Source organism: Micropterus dolomieu, linkage group LG03 (assembly GCF_021292245.1).
Source record: "Micropterus dolomieu isolate WLL.071019.BEF.003 ecotype Adirondacks linkage group LG03, ASM2129224v1, whole genome shotgun sequence".
Classification (NCBI taxonomy): domain Eukaryota; kingdom Metazoa; phylum Chordata; class Actinopteri; order Centrarchiformes; family Centrarchidae; genus Micropterus; species Micropterus dolomieu.
In genome coordinates, this window is record NC_060152.1 from 23176138 (window position 1) to 23196206 (window position 20069).

Consider the following 20069-nt stretch of genomic DNA (forward strand, 5'->3'; position numbering starts at 1 on the left):
GGGAACCAAGGAGACAGGGGGCCAGGGAGCCGGGGAACACAGGGGCCGAGGAAGCGAGGAGAGGCAGGGGAACAGGGAGGACGCCGTGAGGGAAGTCCGAGGAGGAGTGGGCCAGTGGATGAGCCCAGCCGACTGAACGGAGGACGAGGGTGAGTGTACCTGGGAGGGAAACAGGCAGAGAGACAGGGTTAGGGAAGACAGCGACAAGGCACAGGGAAAATGTGAAAAAACAAGAAACATGAAAGCCTGAACGTGGGGGTGGCACCGGGTATGGAGCAACAACGATCAAGCGAGGATGGTGTGGAGAACCGGGGTTGAAATACAGGCAGGCATGAGGTGATTACTGGCAGGTGTGGCAGGCTGACGAGGTGGCTGATGAGATGCAGGTGCAGGTAGTTGGCAGGGCTCAGGAGCAGAAGGAGAGAGAGAGCACACAGGGGAGAAAACACAGGGAGGCAGGCAGGGAACAGAAAACCAAGGAAAAAAGCAGAAAAACTGATAAAAAGGAGAAAAAACCAGGACACTCACCGTCAGCTGGGCTGCCACCACAACACTTTCAAATGAATAACTGATCTCCAACACACAGTCTAACTAGCTAACGTTACAATTAAGTGAACAACTATTCAGAATGAACGCTAGTATCAACGCCAGGGGGAAAATAGGGAAGAGGACAAGTCAGAGTATGATACTAATTTACTGATTGCACTTAATGTGTTAACTAACACAACTAAAAGAGTGTTCTCTTAGCCAACATCATCCATGAGACCTCAAAACCAAGAATGCAAAGAACTATGGAGAGGCTGCTTCACGATAACAGCCAGGCTTCATCACCCAAAACAATAAGCTCACAATCTGATTTATTGCCAAGTAGGTTTTAACTTCAAACTTTTTCACAAGAAAAGATTTTTGCTTTGGGACTATATATAATAAAAGCAAGTACTGTAACCACAACTCTACACTAACAATGTAATGTTTATTTGGAATAATAAAGCAACAGTCCCCTTTCTCTGCTGCTTTCAGCTTCTGGCATGAATGCTTCTTCTTCGTGAGTAGTCTTAGAGTCAAGTAGTCATGGCAGACAGTGGAAGCGATACCGCCCCCAGCACTTCATGTAATGCATTGCAGTTACAAATGAACAACCAGAAATGTTGTTAATAACATTGCTGTCTCCCCCCTTAAACATCCTCTGTGTAATGACGCGTCGACAATGAAATTTCATGTCGGCGAATTTTTATAATCGACATTGTCGATTACGTCGACTAATCGTTGCAGCCCTCATCCCAAGTCCCCAGAAACATCAAACAACACCAAAATAATAGAAATTGGTCAATTCTGTTGTCATGTCAGATGTATCCCAGGTTTTTAAAATCGGTTAAGATCTGAAAATTCTCTAGTGTGCACCAGGCATGACAAAGAGATCTGTGCCACATTAAAAGGAAAATAGCAACATAAAGTGTCTTTGGTGTTAAAAGGAGGGTGCCAAACATTTTCACAAGTAGTATGTCAGCTTTTGAAACCAAGAGCTATTTTAAAATGAAGCAGGGACCAGCAGTGACTACAGTCATCATTTTAACTTTCATCATGTAAACAAGTTTTTAACATTGCTGGAGACCTCGAATAAACATTCACAAAATGTTTGCCGGGATTCCTCCACATTCCTTATTCTCCCTTCCTCTGCCTTTCTCCTCCCTCCGTTTGCCCCTAGCACATGTTTCAGTCCTCTCCATCTTTCACAGTTCCCCCACTATCTTCATTCCCTTTCCCAATGGCGTAAATCAAGGAACCATCTGGATCTGGTATCTGAAGTCACAAGCTTCCCACAATGCTTTGTGCCTCTCCTTTCTTTCAAGAATAGCAGCCACAGACTCATGAGGCTGTACCCCCCTTGAGTTCTGAGACACACACAGTATTTTTTTTTTTTAATTCCTCCCGATCAAGTGTCAGGATGTGTGTGTGTCATTTTTTTCATTCATCATTGGCTAGTGAGTGAGCCTGTTCCTTTCCTCGTGTAAGAATGGGTCACCGGACTTCTTTATCAACTGTGCATTAATTTGAATACTTTTGGCTTTTTCTTCAGTTTTACTGTAAATATTAGTATATTAATATATAAGTTGATAGTGTAGCAGTAACTTTTTAAATTATTTATATTCTCTCACGCACAGTAACACACTTGAACCAAGTCCTACTGCATCCCTGCAACTTCAAATACCAGACCCATGCGCTTCACTGCACTTCTCTGCACTAATGGCATGTTTTGTTTTTTAGCAGACAATCCAAGGTTTTACTTCAGTCAGTATGAAAACAGAACACGGACTCAGCTTTGGTAAAATCAAAGCAGAGCCTGCAGTGTGTGTTTGTGTACATGTGTCAGCTTGTGTGCTGCCTGAGACTGCTTGTCTTCTGTCAACAGCTGTGCTCAGTCTGTCCAATAGGAACTGTGTAGTCTCTCTTTCTCTCACAAACACACACACACACAGACACACACATACTGTAACATTCCCTCTTGCTTTGAAGACAGCAGCAGGCTCTGATCCCTGTCGCGTGAACAGTGCCAACCCAGTGCTCCTCTGGCTTAGGAAGACTAAACTGCCGCTTGGCCTCTCTGGCTTTGGATGAAATAGTTTGAGGATCAAACGTTAACATCCCATCCTACTGTATTGGCTTGCGGAAGTACCTAGTGTTGGTACTGTTCAAGAAGACATACAGCCAATGTTGTAGCTAAATGTTTGAGGAGCATTCACACGTAGAGATCAGGCTAAAACAGGTTGCCAATACAATGTTCAATGTTGCGCATCAAAGAAAATAAAATGGATTTGGCAGTTCCCACTACTGTAAACAAAGTGCACAATTTCACTTCAATTTGATGAAGTGGTCCATATTAGGGGCAGAACGGTGGTGCGGTGGTTAGCATTGTCACCTCACAGCAAGAAGGTCGTGGGTTCAAACCCCGGTTGCCACAGCCTTTCTGTGTGGAGTTTGCATGTTCTCCCCGTGTCTGCGTGGGTTCTCTCCAGGTGCTCCGGCTTCCTCCCACTATCCAAAAACATGCAGGCTAGGTTGATTGGTTACCCTTAATTGTCCTTAGGTGTGAGTGGTTGTTCGTCTATGTGTGGCCCTGCAATGGACTGACGACCTGTCCAGGGTGTACCCTGCCTTGCGCCCGATGTCCCCCCCGCAACCCTGTGTGCAGGATAAGCGGTTGACGATGGATGGATGGGTCCTTATTAGTTTTTCTTGCACTCCTGTCCCAGGTTTTAACATCCTTCCAAATTATCCTCCTTTTTTCCAGTTATGAACATTAAATTCCTCATGTCAACCCTGTATTCAAGTTGCAGGAATAATTATCAGGTTTTTATCTGTAGTTTAATAGAAATCTGAGTTCTTTGTCCTCATTAGGTGTATATAGAGCTCATATGAGGAGATTTTGGAGAATGCTTAGTAGTTGAGGTTTCCTTTCAGACTTTCTTCCAGCTTCATCCTATACACGGCTATCAGTTAAAGCTCCGTCACAAGGTTTCTTTCCTTCACCCTATTAGGTTGAAGATTGCTTCTGCCTTCTGTCCTTCACTGACTCCCCCCCCAGTCCATATTACCATGTTGCCACCTAAATCCTGCCTGGCATCATATGCTGACATATGATATCTAGTCACTATATATTCCACCAGTCAGGGTGTTTTAAGTTAACCCTGAATTTGATGTTCATCACTATAGTTCAGTTTGTAACATTTTTCACATACTTTCCCTGAGATTCGAGCACACCTTGCGAACAAGAAAAAGATGCCAAACACATGTAAGGCATTGAAAATTCTGTTAGAGGATGAGCACTCTTCACTGGACCAAACACTACGCTGTATAAAACAAAACATGCAGTGTGTGAACAGGTGCGTACTGTAATCCTTGTTAGGCAGCAGCATATGCCAGGCTGTTCTTTTCAGAAAGACAGCCAGGAGAAGTCAGGGTGACGAAGGGCTAAGCCGACCCTGTCCCTCTTTCCTTGCCTCTCCTCTCTATTATCACGTGCCACTGTAGTGTCTACTGATGGGTGACCCAGAAAGAAAGTTTGTCAGTCTGCTGCCAGTTACAAGATGCATGTCAGTCCAAATAAAGAAATCCTGTGCGTCTTTGGAGCATGGCTATGGTTATTATCATTAAGTATTTTCAGGGTTAATGACATCGGCATGGAACTCTTCTTACATCAGTTCTCTAATTCAAGAAATAAAAAGAAATGCGGTGATCTGTCCTTATTTATTTATGTAGGGATTTAGCTGAAAATAAGATTGTTGTGTAAGTGTGGATTTGCAGAATGTCATTAATGAATCAGTCGTTATTAATTACATTGACAGTCCTGAGTTGATTGTAATGCTGAAACTGACTTCACTGATTCTAGCACGGCACTTCAGGCACCAAACTGCTCTGCTTTTTCATAGGTCTGGTCAATTATTCTTAACATTTCATCTCTCTAAAGATGAAAAGAGGATTCAACGGATGTTAAAGCTACAGATATGTACTGTACTGTTCACTTAATGATTCATTCGCTTATCAGCTAGTGTGCTGAGAGTCACCATGAGTCTGTACTTGTGTGTGTTTGTGACCGAGTGTAAGAGCATATGGTAAAGACAAGGATCTGTACTGTCGACCTATACAGACATTGTGACTGAGAAGTTTGTCTTCACCAGCTCACGTGCAGAAACAGTATTTACCAGCATTTATACAAGCACGCTAGTGCACATGTACAAGTATGTGTGTGTGCACATGCATCTGCGTGCAGCATGTGTGCCTAATGGTGTTTTATCTTGGAGGGACTATCCAGATACTCAGATCAAAGAGCTGCTCCACAATTGCTCACTCTCTCATTTGTACTCTGTAATCACAAAGCTCTAACTTGTGACAGTAAAACACGGTGAAAGTTGAAGCACTGGTCACAGGGCAGTGCATTCACTCATTTATTTTATGAAATTTCCTTTCTCTAATTATTTTTTTTTCAATCTCTGTCTCTTTTTAGATTGCTCTCTTCCAAAATGTGAATCCAAACTGGATGGCCCAGGTCAGACCTCAGGTAGGTTTGATTGTTGTCATGGAGAAGCATCAGACATTTTCTCCCAAAGAAGAACCAATGCACGCGATCTGTTTATTGCCCATGCTAAATATCCCTAACTACATGCGTTTTCAGTCATGTCAGTGATTTCAAAATGGGTTGCACTTAATCTTATTTGTCCAACAACATCAAATAGAATTCCAATTAAAAGTGGGAATCAAGTAGTTTCATGTTTAGGGAAGCTTTAGAGATGGACAAACTGTGTGTTCGGGCTCGGCAAGAGTAAAACTGCTGTAGCACATAAAGCGAGGCTGATGCTCAGAATGCTCTGCAGTTCATAATAAGACAGTGGAGCTTATATACTGTATGTATTTGTATGAGTAAGAGGGAAGCAGAGCTGAAACATCAAGGACACCATGTACCACCATGTAAAGCTGTACTGCATCGAATCCCATTAGACTCAGGCTTCTCTGTGGCATCAGTTAGCAACCATGACCTTGGGGGTTCAAATCCCTTATACCCCTACATACATACTAAAAATACACAAGTCTCTCCAGGGTGACTTGCTTTTGGGTATAAACAGGGCAGTGAAGTGTCCTATATTATGGTATGCTCATAGATTATCCCTGGTTCCCTTGCCATAGATTATTCAATTTAATCTCTCTTGGACTAAAATGTATTGTAAGCATTTGGAGCTTTTCCATAGAAATTCTGTTTTGAATTGAAGGGCTTGGTGTAATCTGTGTCATGAAAGCTGACACACAGTGGCAGAAAGTACAATTGAGCGTATTTGAGTAGCAGAAGAAGCGTGTCAGGGATGGATGGGACGCATACAGCAGTTATTGCGATCTCTCAACAAACATCAGTAGATTGTGTTCTGTGTTCGATTTAGCTCTGTGAGCCCCATGTGTGTGCCACAGCTTGACCTGATGTTTCGCAATTGGGTCAATCAGGGATGAACATTTTACAAGACTGTTTTCAGTTGACAGCTTGACCTGTTATTCCCACTTGCCAGAATTTTGAATGGGTGTTAATGGGAAATGATTGGGACATGCCAGCCAAATCCTGTGTGCAGGCCTTCTGCCCAAAAACCCCTTGAACTTCATCATCGAAGCTGACTCACAAAAAAATTAGAGCTGCAGTGGTGTCTCTGTGTATTTTTGTTGGAATGAGGCAGAAATTCATGAGCTGCTCACAGTGAATCAGAGGTAATCAGGTTGTACTGGCCATTTATGGCTGATTGTTGATTGTTCATTTTCAATTACTCCGAACAAAATTAACTTGCTGTTGAATTACAGGTCGATTTAGCAAATTGCCGTGAACATTCCGTCGTACTGTAACATTAAATTGCAGGTGTGCAAAGTCCACTTGGAAAAATGAAGACTAATACATGTTTCAATTCCTTATTAGCTGATCTGGCACATTCTAAACAGAACATTTATTATTTGTCCCCATGTATGTGTCTATGAAGGACCTATGTGTGTGGACATGTGTGGTTTTGTCTGAGTGTGTGTGTATCTGCGTTAGTGGATCAGTGTACCCCCTTCACCAAGGCTGACTAAACATTGCGGAAACATTGGGCTTTTCAAGGCTTAGACTTGTTTTGTCCATTACTATTGACTTAGGATGCAGGTTTATGATGTTTTGTGCCTAAAATTGAATTCATTTTCAGCATTGGCAGCCTGTGGGCCTTGCTTTAGTGCTGAGTAGCGCATGTGTGTCTCTAGACTCAGCCATTTGCGAACTTCAACCTCTCTACCAACATCAACCTGCCTCTCCTGTCTGATCTGTCAGCACTCATCTGTTCTGCTCATGTCACATTGTGCCATGCAAGATCCTGCATCTAAACATGGGCACTTTCATTTTACACACACACACACACACACACACACACACACACACACACACTCATTTGGTTAAGCTATGTTCACTTACTTTCTTACTCAGTTACTCAATCAGTTTGTTTGGTTCTATTTTATTCTTCCTGACCGCCAAACGGCGGTGCTTTAGCACTGGATGTCTCCATCTCGCATTTGCGCAGGTCGAGTAATTATACCAACAAAGTCACCTGTGGATAATACATCGCTAATTTCTGTTAAGTTACTGGGGTAGAAGCGGTGTTAAATTAATGTCTTAGGCAGTGCTGGAGTGCACTGCTACTACTAGTGTTGGTATTTGTGTGAAGGACCACGGTGCCGTGTTTCCGCGGGGCCAACTGGCATTTTTGTTCACCTCAAACTTGGTAGCAGCATACTGTGGCTGTATATTACTTTTGTGCGCTACCCTACTATCAGTGTATTTTGTTAGGACAGCTTAACTAAGTGACATGTTGAGCTCGCATGTCTGTAACGCCTGCATGGCACTGCTCCAAACAGAAGATGGCCATGACCAGTGCCCTGCCTGCCTGTGGCTCGGACACCTCAAGGCATGGGTCTCTGTCAATCCTGTATGAACTGTAGGTTTATGCAACTGTCGGGACGGGCTAGACTTGAAGAGCTAGGCAGTGATACTAGTCTGCCACCTGATAGTGTGTTCGCAAACCCTATAGCATCTGCACCTTGGCTCTCAAAGTTGATGGACTTGCCCAGATTAAGGAGATTTTGCTCGATCTCCAGCCTGATAATAGGGGGCCAACTCCCAGTGGTGACTCCACCGCAAGGGACTCATCTCAAGAGGACGATGTGTTATCAACTGCAGCCTCCTGCAGTTTATTTACAAATAAAGGGGAAGAAGGGCAAGACGAGGAGGGGGACCCGCTTTCCCGGGCCTCTGATGTTTTTTCTCAGGGATCTGAGGGGGGACCATTATGTGGGTCGGAGGCCGGCAGGTCCTCACTAAAGCCAGTGATTCGCATGGCTTTAGCGTGCCTGGTCAGAACCCAAGTTAGTCTCTCATCACACCAGTGATTGCAGGAACTTGGCTGCCATGCAGGATGCAGATAAGTATGGTTTAGACCGTATGGCCCCAGTCGAGCCTACCATTGCCTCATTGATTGTGTCACCAGATGAGGCTCTCAGACAGGATGCACGTTGCCCTTGTCCTCAGTGTAGACCTCGCCAGGAGTTGTAGCATAGCGGCACGCATGGGCCGTATTGGTAATACCTTTTCTCACCTTATCCTGGCTCTGTCTGAGACAATGCAGGAGTCTGGTGCAGCCCAGACTCTTAGTGATGCATCCGTTCAGATCTTTGCATTCATGTCTAGGGAGCTTGGAAGGTTGATGTCGATAGTGACATTGACACGTCAGGTCTGGCTGGTGCAGTCCCCCCTGTCGTCGCACACTCCGTTCCCTTCCTGTGGTACCCGGTCAAATGTTTGGACCAGTGGCTCAGCGGGCACTAGAGCACAGTGTGCAGGCAGATCAAGCCAGGCAGCGGTTCACTTCCGTGACAGAGAGCTCTTGTGCCCTCTGGTCCCAGTTACACTAATACGCCTGCTCACCGAGGTGGATACCCTAGAGCGTCTGGCTACTCTGGGCACTGTGATCAGCGTCGGCGTGCTCCTGCCCGTCCAGCCTTTCAGGGGCCCGAGAGGACCGGCCCCAGGTGGTCGTCCCCCCAGGGGCCCTAGGGGTCGGGGGGCTTAGACCTGAGAACCATGTGGCCGTCGTCGGACACTTCTCTCTGCAGCACCTCAGCTACTGGGAGAGGTAGACCACAGACCCTTGGGTGGTGTCCACACTGTCCAAGGGATACACACTACAGTTTCGACGGCGGCCGCCACTTTTCTGAGAGATCACAAGGTCCGATCCTGCAAAATCCTTGGCCCTCAGCCAGGAACTTGCAGCTCTTCTAGAGAAGGACGCCATCGGTCCTGTAGAAGGGCATACATGGCTCGGTGGGTTCTATTCAGTGTATTTTTTAATTCCGAAGAAGGATGGCGGGTTTCACCCAATCCTGGACCTGAGGGGGCTGAACAAGTTTTTAAAGGTGCTTCCATTCCGAATGTTACAGATGGCCGATGTCATCCAGTCAGTGACGTGAGGAGGCCTGGTTTGTGTCAATAGACCTAAAGGATGCCTATTTTCACGTGCCTATTGCACCACACCACAGGCAGTTCCTGAGGTTTGCCTTTCGAGGACAGGCTTACCAATTCAAGGTGATACAGTTCGGCCTCTCACTGGCCATTTGTATATACACGAGGTGCATGGCAGCCACCCTTTCCCCGATGCAAGCCGCAGGGTTGACAATCTTGTTTTATCTGGAGGATTGGCTAATCATTTCCCCGACTGTGGAGCAGGCAGTCAGGGACGCAGATATGCTCCTTGGCGATGTGAACCAGCTGGACCTTATGGTGAACTACACAAAGAGCAAGCTTACACCCAGTCAGAGGGTAAATTACCTGGGTATGGCACTCGACTCTCAGTTAATGAGAGCCTTCCTTACCCCAAAGAGGGTGCGGGATATCCGGCAGCTTCTAGGTTGCTTTCAGAGGGGCAGGCTTTTGAAATATGGCCTTTTTCTCGGGCTGCTGGGCATGCTGACAGCAGTGTCCATGGTTATCCCTCTGGGTCTTCTGTCTTTACAGGAGAAAAATCTATCTTGCCGGGGGGGTTCCTCTGGGAGTGATCCCCCTTGTGGAGACAGACGCCTCTTTATCACGCTGGGGTCCGGTCTGGCAACGCTGAACCATCAGGGGCCGATGGAGCAGCCAGTAGAAGTTAAAGTACATAAATGTGCTCGAGCTCAGAGCAATACATCTGGCACTGTGGCACTTTCTCCCAGCGTTGAAAAGCCGACATATTCTCATCCGTACAGACAGCTCCTCGGTATATCATGTCAATCATCAGGGGGGCACCAGATCCAAGCAGGGTCTGAGAGTATCACAGCAGCTCTTGACGTGGGCGTTTCCCCACTTTCTGAGCCTCAGGGCCATACATCTCCCAGGCGCACAGAACGGTGCGGCAGATGTACTGTCCCGCCAGGAGCCGCTACAGGGAGACTGGCAACATCACCCAGAGGTGGTGGAAGGGTCAGGGTTTACTGTCCTACTGAATCCATACTTCCTGCCAAAGCCGTGGCCTCCCTCGCATGTAAACCAAGCCATCAAGTTGGCTGCATTCAGTCCACCAAGCTCATCTGAAGGGGCAGAAGGGCTGTCACAGCTACTGTGACCAGTTCGGGCCCTAAAGGCTTATGTGGAGGCCACTGCCAAGGTATGCAAGTCTGACAACCTTTTTGTTTGCTATGGGGGTTGTAGGAAGGGTGAAGCTCTATCAAAGCAGAGACTTTCCAATTGGATTGTGGATGTGATTCTGCACGCTTATAGGTCGCATGGCCTGCCTGCACCCAGTAAGGTAAAGTATCACTCTACTCCGAGTGTATCCACATCCTGGGCGGCCCTGAGAGGGGTCTCTCTGCATGACATCTGTACTGCCGCAAGCTGGGAGTCTTCATGTACCTTTGCGCACTATTACCGGGTAAATGTGGCTGCTGCGTCCTGTCGACTGCTTCCACTCCTTAGCACGGTGAGCATTCCTCGTGACCTTGCTGGTGTAAGTCATCCAGTGCTAAAGCACCACCGTTCACTAGTTCCCATTACTATAACTAAAACTGGATTAGCTATGGACATGCAATCACACTAGCTTACACACATTTTATACAGCATGCAAGTCATGTGTTTGATAGAGGGGAAAATTAAAAAAGCCTACAAGCTGGATGAGTTTTGTACAAGACACTTAACTGCAAAATCACAAGTGTCCCTAAAACACTGTTGGCCTTCATATGGATTTAGAGACTAAGCATGCTTAGAGTAAATAGTTGGACCATTCCCCAGATATGCTCTGGTTCTCGGTCCAAGCTAATCTGCAACAGTAGCCTGTTCAGTCAGGATGATTCTGATCTCTTGCTGCACTGATAATATTTAGCATGCATAGTATGGTGAATTAGATGAGAACGATTTGCAGTCCTTGTCTTGCTGGCTGAAAACAGATGAAGATTTGAACATGGACTGAGTCAGAGAGGGGTGGGGAGCCCTCTCTTCTCCTCTCCTCTCCTCCATATGTTTCTGTTCAGTTTAATTCCACTGTGAACCCAATCTCTCATCTCTACCGTAGACTGATCTCTACCCATACTGAGCTCACTGTGTGGTTCCCATTGAATTGGGCTTTGAATGCTAACCATGTGCTCTGCGGGTAGACGAGCAGGCATGCATGCTCACTCAGTCATACAGACATACAGACACACACACACACACACACACACACACACACACACACACACACACACACACACACACACACACACACACACACGTGTGCACACATACTTCTAAGCAGTGGAGGAAGTGGTTTTCTCTGGACTTCATTGGATTTTGTTTTTTTTTAATGCTCCCCTGCAGAGGCCAGGGTGGGGAAGACTAAACTCTTATTTGTTGTGGATGTGGTCATATGTCTGTGTGTTTGAGTGATTTTTGTTTACTCGCCCTCAATTTCCCTCTTTTTTCTCTTTTTTTATTGCTCTAGTGCTTTCTCCTTTTCTCTTTCATCTGTCTTTGTCTGTTATAACTTTCAAAATATGGTCTGCAATTACAATGCAGTCTTTTTTTTATGATTGCATAATGTCTGATTAACATTAACCCATATGTACAAACACATATGAAGAGAAATATAAATGGGTGCAACAATAGCTTATGACAGGCAGGCAGTTATAATATAGACTACAGTTTCATGTACTTACCTCTACCGCACTTGAGGTGCGTGTTAAATACTGCTTAACCAAGAATTTGACTGAACTTCACTTGAACTTGGCTTGCATTAAAGCAAAAGGTGCATGATTTGCATGGCGGCATGCATTATGTACGAGCACTGACCATCCACCTACTAGTGTCTATAAAAAGAGTGTGTGATCACAGCTTACAACTGATAGATCTCAGTGAAGCTTGTACTGTCACATATAAAAGGATTCGTTACAGTATGGTTAAGGTGTTCCGCATGGCAGGTAAACTTTGAGACTTCATTATGTACTTACAGAATTTCCAATGACATGATATCCTTTTAATAATATTTTGTTTTGATGGGTTTTTTTCTTCTTTTCTTTCATTTATAATTGGATTGCAACATGTCCTAACAGTTTGCAAAGTTATTAGTGTTACAAACACCAAACTCTTCATGCCAGGTGCAATTTTGGGAATTTTTCTTTGGATTAAGCTGCTGCGAGACTCTTACCCTTCCTCTCTCTTTCTCTCTCTCACTCACTTACACAAACGCACACAAACGCACACAAACGAGACGGGATGAAAGAGAGGAAAGCCAGTTAGACACCCTGTGGTGTCTTGCACGGAGACAATTGAACTCTGTACTGACTGTGTTTGTGTCATGTTTGTGTGCACCTTGAGCATTGCAGTTCATTCAGATGCGCACATGGAAGTGTGCATCCTGTGTGCCTTTTGCCGTGTGTGTGTGTGTGTGTGTGTGTGTGTATAGATGGCCTTAATTAGATCACACTGTGGAACACTGGCTATGTTGGTTTTAGAAAGAGCTTGCATCCTCATGTCTCAGGATATCAACATAATGATATCTGTTTGACGAAGCAGTATTTCCTGTGGCTGCAAATAACAAGACAATCAAATCCGAAAAGACTGGAGAGGAATCAGAAAAAAAATTCTTTCAGCAAACATCACATCAGTCAATTTAACTGGAGCTTATTAATGAAATGTATTAATTAGGTGGGTGTTTTTATGTCACAGAATAATGATCATTGGACACAGCTTCTATATCACTACATATAAAGGTTTTATTGCAGTTATTAATTACTGAATCAAAAACTGTGTCATGTAATCAGAGTTTTTTGATTAAGTTATTCTGATTAAGTAATTATGTAAAAAAAAGTGTTTTTCTGCTGATTTTAATAGCCCAAAGCCCAAACAGTGTGTATGTAATTATTTATCTCTGCAATATATTTAATAAATTATGGACCAATGGCAAAATGTGACATCCACTGGTCAAGGGGCCAATATTATAATTGTTTTCTTTATACCGTCTTGACTATTCAAATACATTAAAAAACTACACAAAATAAATAAGAAGAAATTGCACATGACACATGATAAGGCCATAGGCAGACAGAGTAATACGCACATTAAACACACTTGCACAGACAAACACCTTCAGTGATATATCAGCACCAACCAAACACCAGCTCACAGGTCAGGTTCTCTGATAATGGTCCTCATTCCCATGCATAGTGGAACCCTGCCCTCCATATACAAACACGCACATTAGATACATAAATATACCACCATGCTTTATGTTATTAGGCTCCATCTGTTGTAAACTGCGTTTTCCCTGAAGTCAACACAATGTGTTTCTCTGCATTGTTGACACCAGATTCACTAATTTTCATCATCTTTTCTCTCTGCAAGACTTGATTTTAATAATAATAAAAGTAGTAATCTCTTATGGATGTTATACACGGATAAAATATAGGTAAACATTGTAATGTTGCTCATTTTCAAACTCCCTCTTTCAGTCTTTTCCCTCTCCTCCTTATCTGTCTCCCCACCCTTTCTTCTTCATTTACCTCCCTGCCCCCCCTCCAACACTCATTTCATTCCTATTTCCCACCTCATCATCTTTGTCCTCTTCCTCTCTCTCCCCCACGAACCCGGCCTTTTCCTGGAGAGCACTGATGCATAGGAAAGCGAGGTTCCGCTCAATCGCCCGTCCAATCGCCATCAGCTTCTCCCCCGCACATTAGCCTATCGCTCGCTAGAGATGGCCAATGGAGGAGGGGCTAAGCATGAAGGGTGGGGCGGGAGGAGAGTTGTGTGCTCACGCTGGTCGCTCCTTGACTCGAGGGACTTAAAGGATGCTTGGCTGCTCCAGGGACGGGAATTTCACCACAATGCCCTCTCCATCCTCTTAGATGAATGTATTTATTTAGAGTGTGTGCTGCTGCAAGAGCAATGATAATTTATACTTAAGAAATTATAATGCTTTTCATTCATTTATTCAAAAAAGGAGTAGGGCGTGATGTTGGATCATGCAAATACAGTAATGATTTAGATCATTTTCATGCAAATATGTTGTAGATGTATGGATCAGCAGCAGTGTGTCAGTTTAACTGCTGTAGTTACACCACTGCCAGAAATTTATGCACATACAGTGCAACTAATGGTGCTTATTTGAAGCAGTGTTGAGGATGTAGTAAAGGCTGTGATTCTTGAAACCTGCGGCACTTTTCTTAGAGGGGGAGGCTATACCATCTCTCATCCTTTGGAAGCTCACATATGGATGGAAACCCTGCCGTGCTGTCAAGTTGCTTGCTTTATTGGTCAGTTGACTGGTTGGAGTGCAGATGGAGCATAGAGGAGCTGAAGACATGTCCATCCAGATCCTGTTTGCTCAGCCTTGTAAGTATTATAGGATATACATGGCAAGACTGAATTATTGAACATTAGACAGATGAAAAAAGTGACACAGCAACAGTGAAGCAAGGTTGTTCTGTTTTTAAATGACTTTGAAATGTAAATTTTTCTGTGTGTTTGTATTCGCTATAAATTTAATATGCATTTTAAAGTGCATTAATGTGTGTAGTGATTCAATACCTGCAACATGATAATGAATTTATTATATTAGCGAAGCGTGCATGGTCCAATGCGTTTGATTCCCCCTAAACTCTGCTCCATACTTAGCTACTTCTCGACAGCATCACAACTCTCTATTTTTGGTCTGCAAGCTAATTAATGAATGCATGTGAGTCATGTGGTCTCTCTTCGCCTCCTGCAGAAGTTTGTGTTTACATGGAGAGGAATATAACCACCAGAGGAGCGAAACAGAAGAGCTGTCATTAGCTTGGGTAGCATCACCTTGCCAGCAGTTCTCAACATAAAAGACAAATACATCTCAGTTTAATAATTTACATATTGCTTACATATTGCTTACTGCAAATTTATTGCATATACACACACACACACACACAACTCAGTAATGCCAGTTACACAACAATATCTATATCTATAGCACGTCTAAATTTTGCTAACATTAGCCACCATAAGCGACTGGTCATACCAGACCGTGTAAGACCATAGCAGCAGAACCCCTGAATGTATTGAACTGAGCAAGAATGCGTTTTAAATCTCATTTATAAGAGGAAAAGTGTTATTTCTCCTTTCCAAAGTTAGATTGTATGTTTTAAAGCCCCCCGGGGCTGTGTGCTCAGCCCGCTCCTGTTCAAGTTTGTGGGTGACACCACCATCATCGGCTGGATTTTAAACAACGATGAGACTTAATATCGGGAGGAAATCAACAATCTGGCAGAGTGGTGCACAGAGAACAACACACAGCTCAAAGTCATCAAAACAAAGGAGATCATTTTTTAATTTTCGGAAAAAGGAGACTCACACTTCCAAATTTAGTTTTCCTTTATAAAATAGCTCCAGACATCACAGGAGGATCATTCATTTTCACAAGTAAAGATGAAAATGTCTTATAAAATCCACCGTTATTGTTCTTCATGTGATAGATCTTATCACACAGGGAGGCATATGCAATCATACAAGCTCAAAAAGATGATTTGATTATAAGCAGATTAAGATGCATTTAATTTTACAAATTGAACAATTGCAATATTCAAATGTGAAATTTATCTAAGAATGATTCCCCTAATATTGAGTCACACTGTTTAAACAGGTTTAAAATTTCAACCGTCCCCTCCCCTTACCCCTGATAATCTCACATGACATGTGAACATTGAGTCATTTTGGCGAGTTTTGTAATCAGTCTTGGTGTAATCATCTGTCTGGTATTGGCCATTGATTTGGTTAAAGTAATAATTGTACGAATCTTGTTTATGATAAGATCAGAGATTAAAACAAAGAAATTGGATCTTTTGGTATTATGAAATGGAAAGTCATCACCACTTAGGGTTTGTTTGTTTCCCCTATTATACAGTATGTGTGCTTTAGCGGACTAGATGGAATGAATATAATTGAACGAAGAAGTTTGAGGTGAAGCACTCTATGTAAAGAATCAAACTTCACACCACTTGTTCCCAAGCCTCTTTTTTCTAACACTTCAAACCCTTGACTTCTTCAGTTTGAGATTGAATGAGTTATTGGATTGTTCATTGTGTTCTCAGTTGGTCAATTCGGTGTTAATTTGTGTGTAGGAGCTGACATGGCCTTGTCATATCATGACGTTCCCTTTGGCTACACTGTGTGGCTTGTGGTCAAATGGGGGCACATTTAAACCAAGACAAAAGCAAAAGGTCAGTTTATACTGTATATTTGAAACTGTAGTCAGATGATCATTTTGGAGAAAAAGATATGAAGGAAACAAGAAGAAAATACTGTTTTAAGAGAGAGAATGTTTAGTGCTCTGAATAGTTATATCTGTGTCACTTTGTAGTGGAAAACATTTAATTGACTTGTTATTCTTCCAAGGCATGAGTTGCTTTATCCATCACGGTACATCTTGATGATAACCTGTTTCCATGACCACTACATAAACATCCCACGTCGACAAAGTTCCAGAACTGTTTTAAGCTATACATTTTGCAATAACTGTTTGTTATTCTAGCTCTCCAGAACTAGAACTGCATCCCGAGTCCTGAAGGTGATTAAATGAGAAACTAATGGACTTTTCTCTGACCTTACCATTGACACCCTGAACCTTCCCCTTGTATGGACAGTGAGAGATGGCTGTGAACAAAAAAAACACGAAGTGTGGTGACCCATAAGCGTTTGATATTTAAGCAGCCTGTCATTATGGATTCATCTGCAGCTGGATGATGGGTATATAAGGGTCAGGAATGTAGGGAATGCTTCCTTCATTTGGCTTCCTATTTCTTTTCTCTCATTCTGCTGTTTGGGATGAAGAGGTTTAATATAATGTTAATGTCTGCACATTACAGTGATTCTCAAAGCAGATGCACTATTAAAAATGATCAGCCACATAATCAAATTCCCCCCCCCCCCCCCTTAAGTGTTCGATGTTGCTATTGGTGCCAGTAAAATGTGAAAGATTAATGAGTCGTCAGTATTCTCATCTTGATTTGTTAAACCCGATGCAAGTGCTGACAGCATTTCTTTGACGTTTCAAATGAAAGTCACGGATGTGTTTTTTGTGTGTGTTAGTGTCTAGAAACTAACCACCGCAGCTGCGCTGACTCCTCATATGCAGATATTAATCCAGAAAACAAATGATGTCACATACACTACATTCATATTGTTTTGATTTTCTTTTTTTTTTTTTTATAATTTTTTAGTTTTTACAGTGTATGGTTTTGTTTCCCATGGACAACAGTTTTACCTATGACAGTATGTAGTGACCCCTACTGTGTGAAACAAAGAGTGCAGGGAGTTGGTATTTGGAATCGCAATCAGCTTTATTGCGAAGTTGGGTGACTGGTGCTTAACAATAATGAAATATATAAATATCAAAATATGAATATAATGTGCAATAAGGTGGTTACTTATGCGTGCATCATATTTGTATGTGCAAACATTAACAGTATGTATTGTAAAAGGAGGGACAGTGTGAGTTGGGCTCCCGGGCCAGGTCGATGAGGCCAGCTGCCGATGGGAAGAAACTGTTCTTGTGGAATCTAGGTCTCTCTCTCCATTTCTCTCTCCTCAGAAAAATATTGTCGCTCTGCTGTTCGTTATTTATTTGCGTATTATTTAGAGCACGTAGGTATCACGTTTATTATTGTTTGCCATTGAAAAATCATGCAGATAAAAAGAGAGAGTATAACATGTCTATGTATGGTATCTATCTATATGCAGTCAGGGTGGAGTCCGGATACATATGTGGTTCTGTGTTGTTTGCTTGGAGTTCAGGCCCCAAAGTCATAAAAAGACCTACAATTAAATGGCTTGAAGAGAGTATCCTAAATTGGGAGCAGACACAAACCAGTCTGAAGTAATGGTTTTTTCTTTTTTTCTCTATTCCTTCCTTACTTCTAATTTTTTTCCTCACCTCTATCTGTTTCCCTGTCTCTCTCAGCCCACCCCACCCCCACCTTTTCTGGTTAGAAACTGTGACATCTGGGAGCCTCAACGAAAATAACTGAGATTAGATTCGGTACGGACTTAAATTGGTGAAAAATATTTCCCTCTGTAGAAACACTGTTGTAAATCACTTGTAAGTTATAAACATACTCCCACCGGTAAACAAAGTAAAGGATATTTACTTCTTTATGTTGTTATTTTGGGACTGCAAAACTTAACTTTGTGCACATGCAATTCAGTGTTTTGCATTAGGCACATCTCCAGAGCGAGTAAGGTTTCAGTTAATGAAACATAGAGCATATATGTAACATTTCTACTCCCCTTAGTGACCACTGGCCACTCTATCAGGGTGTTTGTGTCCGCATGCATGAGTGTATCCATGCATGTAAGTCAGATATTCCATCCAAGAGTCCCGTGGCTCCCTGTTTGCGTAAGGCAGTTGTTTTCAGGGCTGTAATAACAGTGGAGAGCCATGGGCTCCACTAGCCGCCTCCTGGCCATGGAGCCATAGCCTGTAGTTCCCTGTCTGCTGTGTGTGTACTCAACAGGACATTGTCTGGTCTTTGTTGAGGACAAGTCTAGTGAAAGTCTATTTACAGAGGAATGGAGTGACGGGGAGGCAGACAGACAGGAGAGAAGAGGAGAGATGAGGAGGAGATGGAAGGTAGGAATTGCGAATTACCTGAGGGGAATGTCCGAGAGGGCAAGGAGGGGAAAGAAACATAGCAGATGAGTGGAAGACATGGATGACAAGAATATGAGAATGAGAGAAAGAGGAGGATATACCCAAGGATATTTGGAGTCAGGAAAAGGACAAGAGAGGAGCAGAGGATGACAGGGGAGGAGAAAATGATGCATATTTACACCAGCAGCAACAATCCACACAAACCCTTTCTGGACACACACACACACACAGACACACACACACACACAGGCATACGTAATAAAACAATATTGTACAGCACTGCCCAAGGTCTGTACACGTGTGTGTCTTTGTGTGTCTTCCTCTGGGAACTGGCTCTGAGCTGGTAAACAGGAACTTTCCTGCTTTTAGCAAGCTGGAAGCCCTGTGAGAGCGCACACACACACACACAGACACACACACACACACACTCTCACGTCACACTAAAAACAATTGGACTCATTTATAATAGTTTGGTTTGTTGGCTGGATTTGGGACAGAGTTTGATTCCCTGTTTATTCAGTCTGTTATTCAACAGTCTGTTAGAGGCATTCATTACAGATACTGTTCATAAAATTACAAAAAGACAGCGAGGTTGCTCCACAGTAAATTTGCAGCTCTGAATGAATTTGCACTTTATTTGAGGTTTTGTTTTTCTTTCCATTTTTTATTCCAGCAGTGGCTAATACAGGAAAGACACTAAGTTACTGCTGGAGCATCCCCTATATTTTTCTGTTGTTTACCATGGATGTGTTTCTCAGAGCCTCCTGTTAGCTACTTTATCTCCATAAATTAACAAACATTTCTAAAGTGCAAATTCCAGCTTTACCACAACACTTGTGTTAATGGCTCCTATTTAAGTTAATCACGTGTTAATTTTAAGGTTTGTCCCTTAGGTTTGCACGAGTGAATAATCTTATTATCAGAACTCAGCGGTTGCTCTTTTAGTGCTGCTGTCAGCTGAGGTCATGGTTTGGCTGAACTGATGAATTCTGCTGTGAACTGAGGTGATGTTCCTTTATGCTTTGTCCCACGCAGGAACACACTTATTGGATACTATGCGTATGCAGTATTTCCTTCCTTTGAGGTGTACAATGTTTGGTCTAGAAGTTGGGTGAATTCAATTTCTCTCCATCTTTATTTGTTATTGTGAGCTCTTTCTGTCCTTCTGTTGCACAGGCTTTAAGTGAATCAGGGACATTTGGGCAAAGAAATGAATCAGAAGTGAATCAGTGTATTTTATTGGTGTGACAAGCTTGTGATAGTGGATGGACATGAATTCTTTTTCCACATTATAAGCAGAATATCACAACGTATTTTTACAGGGCTATGTGACCTCAGCCAAGCATTAAAAAAAAACGTTTTGTGATATTGTTTATTTATTTACAGTATTTATTTATT

At 43.0% G+C, this 20069-nt stretch overlaps 1 protein-coding gene across 3 annotated transcripts in view; it reads left to right on the forward strand.

Moving 5' to 3' along the window:
* The window catches only part of LOC123967709 (triple functional domain protein-like), a 110040-nt gene that overhangs the window by 29066 nt on the left and 60905 nt on the right, over positions 1 to 20069 (forward strand). For 2 of the 3 annotated variants that reach the window (XM_046043900.1, XM_046043898.1), the window contains exon 2: positions 5003 to 5056. Coding sequence is in view for 2 of the 3 variants with exons in the window: in XM_046043898.1 (XP_045899854.1) it covers positions 5003 to 5056 (54 nt within the window). In the remaining variant the exon portion in view is untranslated. Of the gene's footprint in view, positions 1 to 5002; positions 5057 to 14354; positions 14387 to 20069 lie in introns of those variants that run through there. The other variant, XM_046043899.1, reaches the window with a different exon arrangement.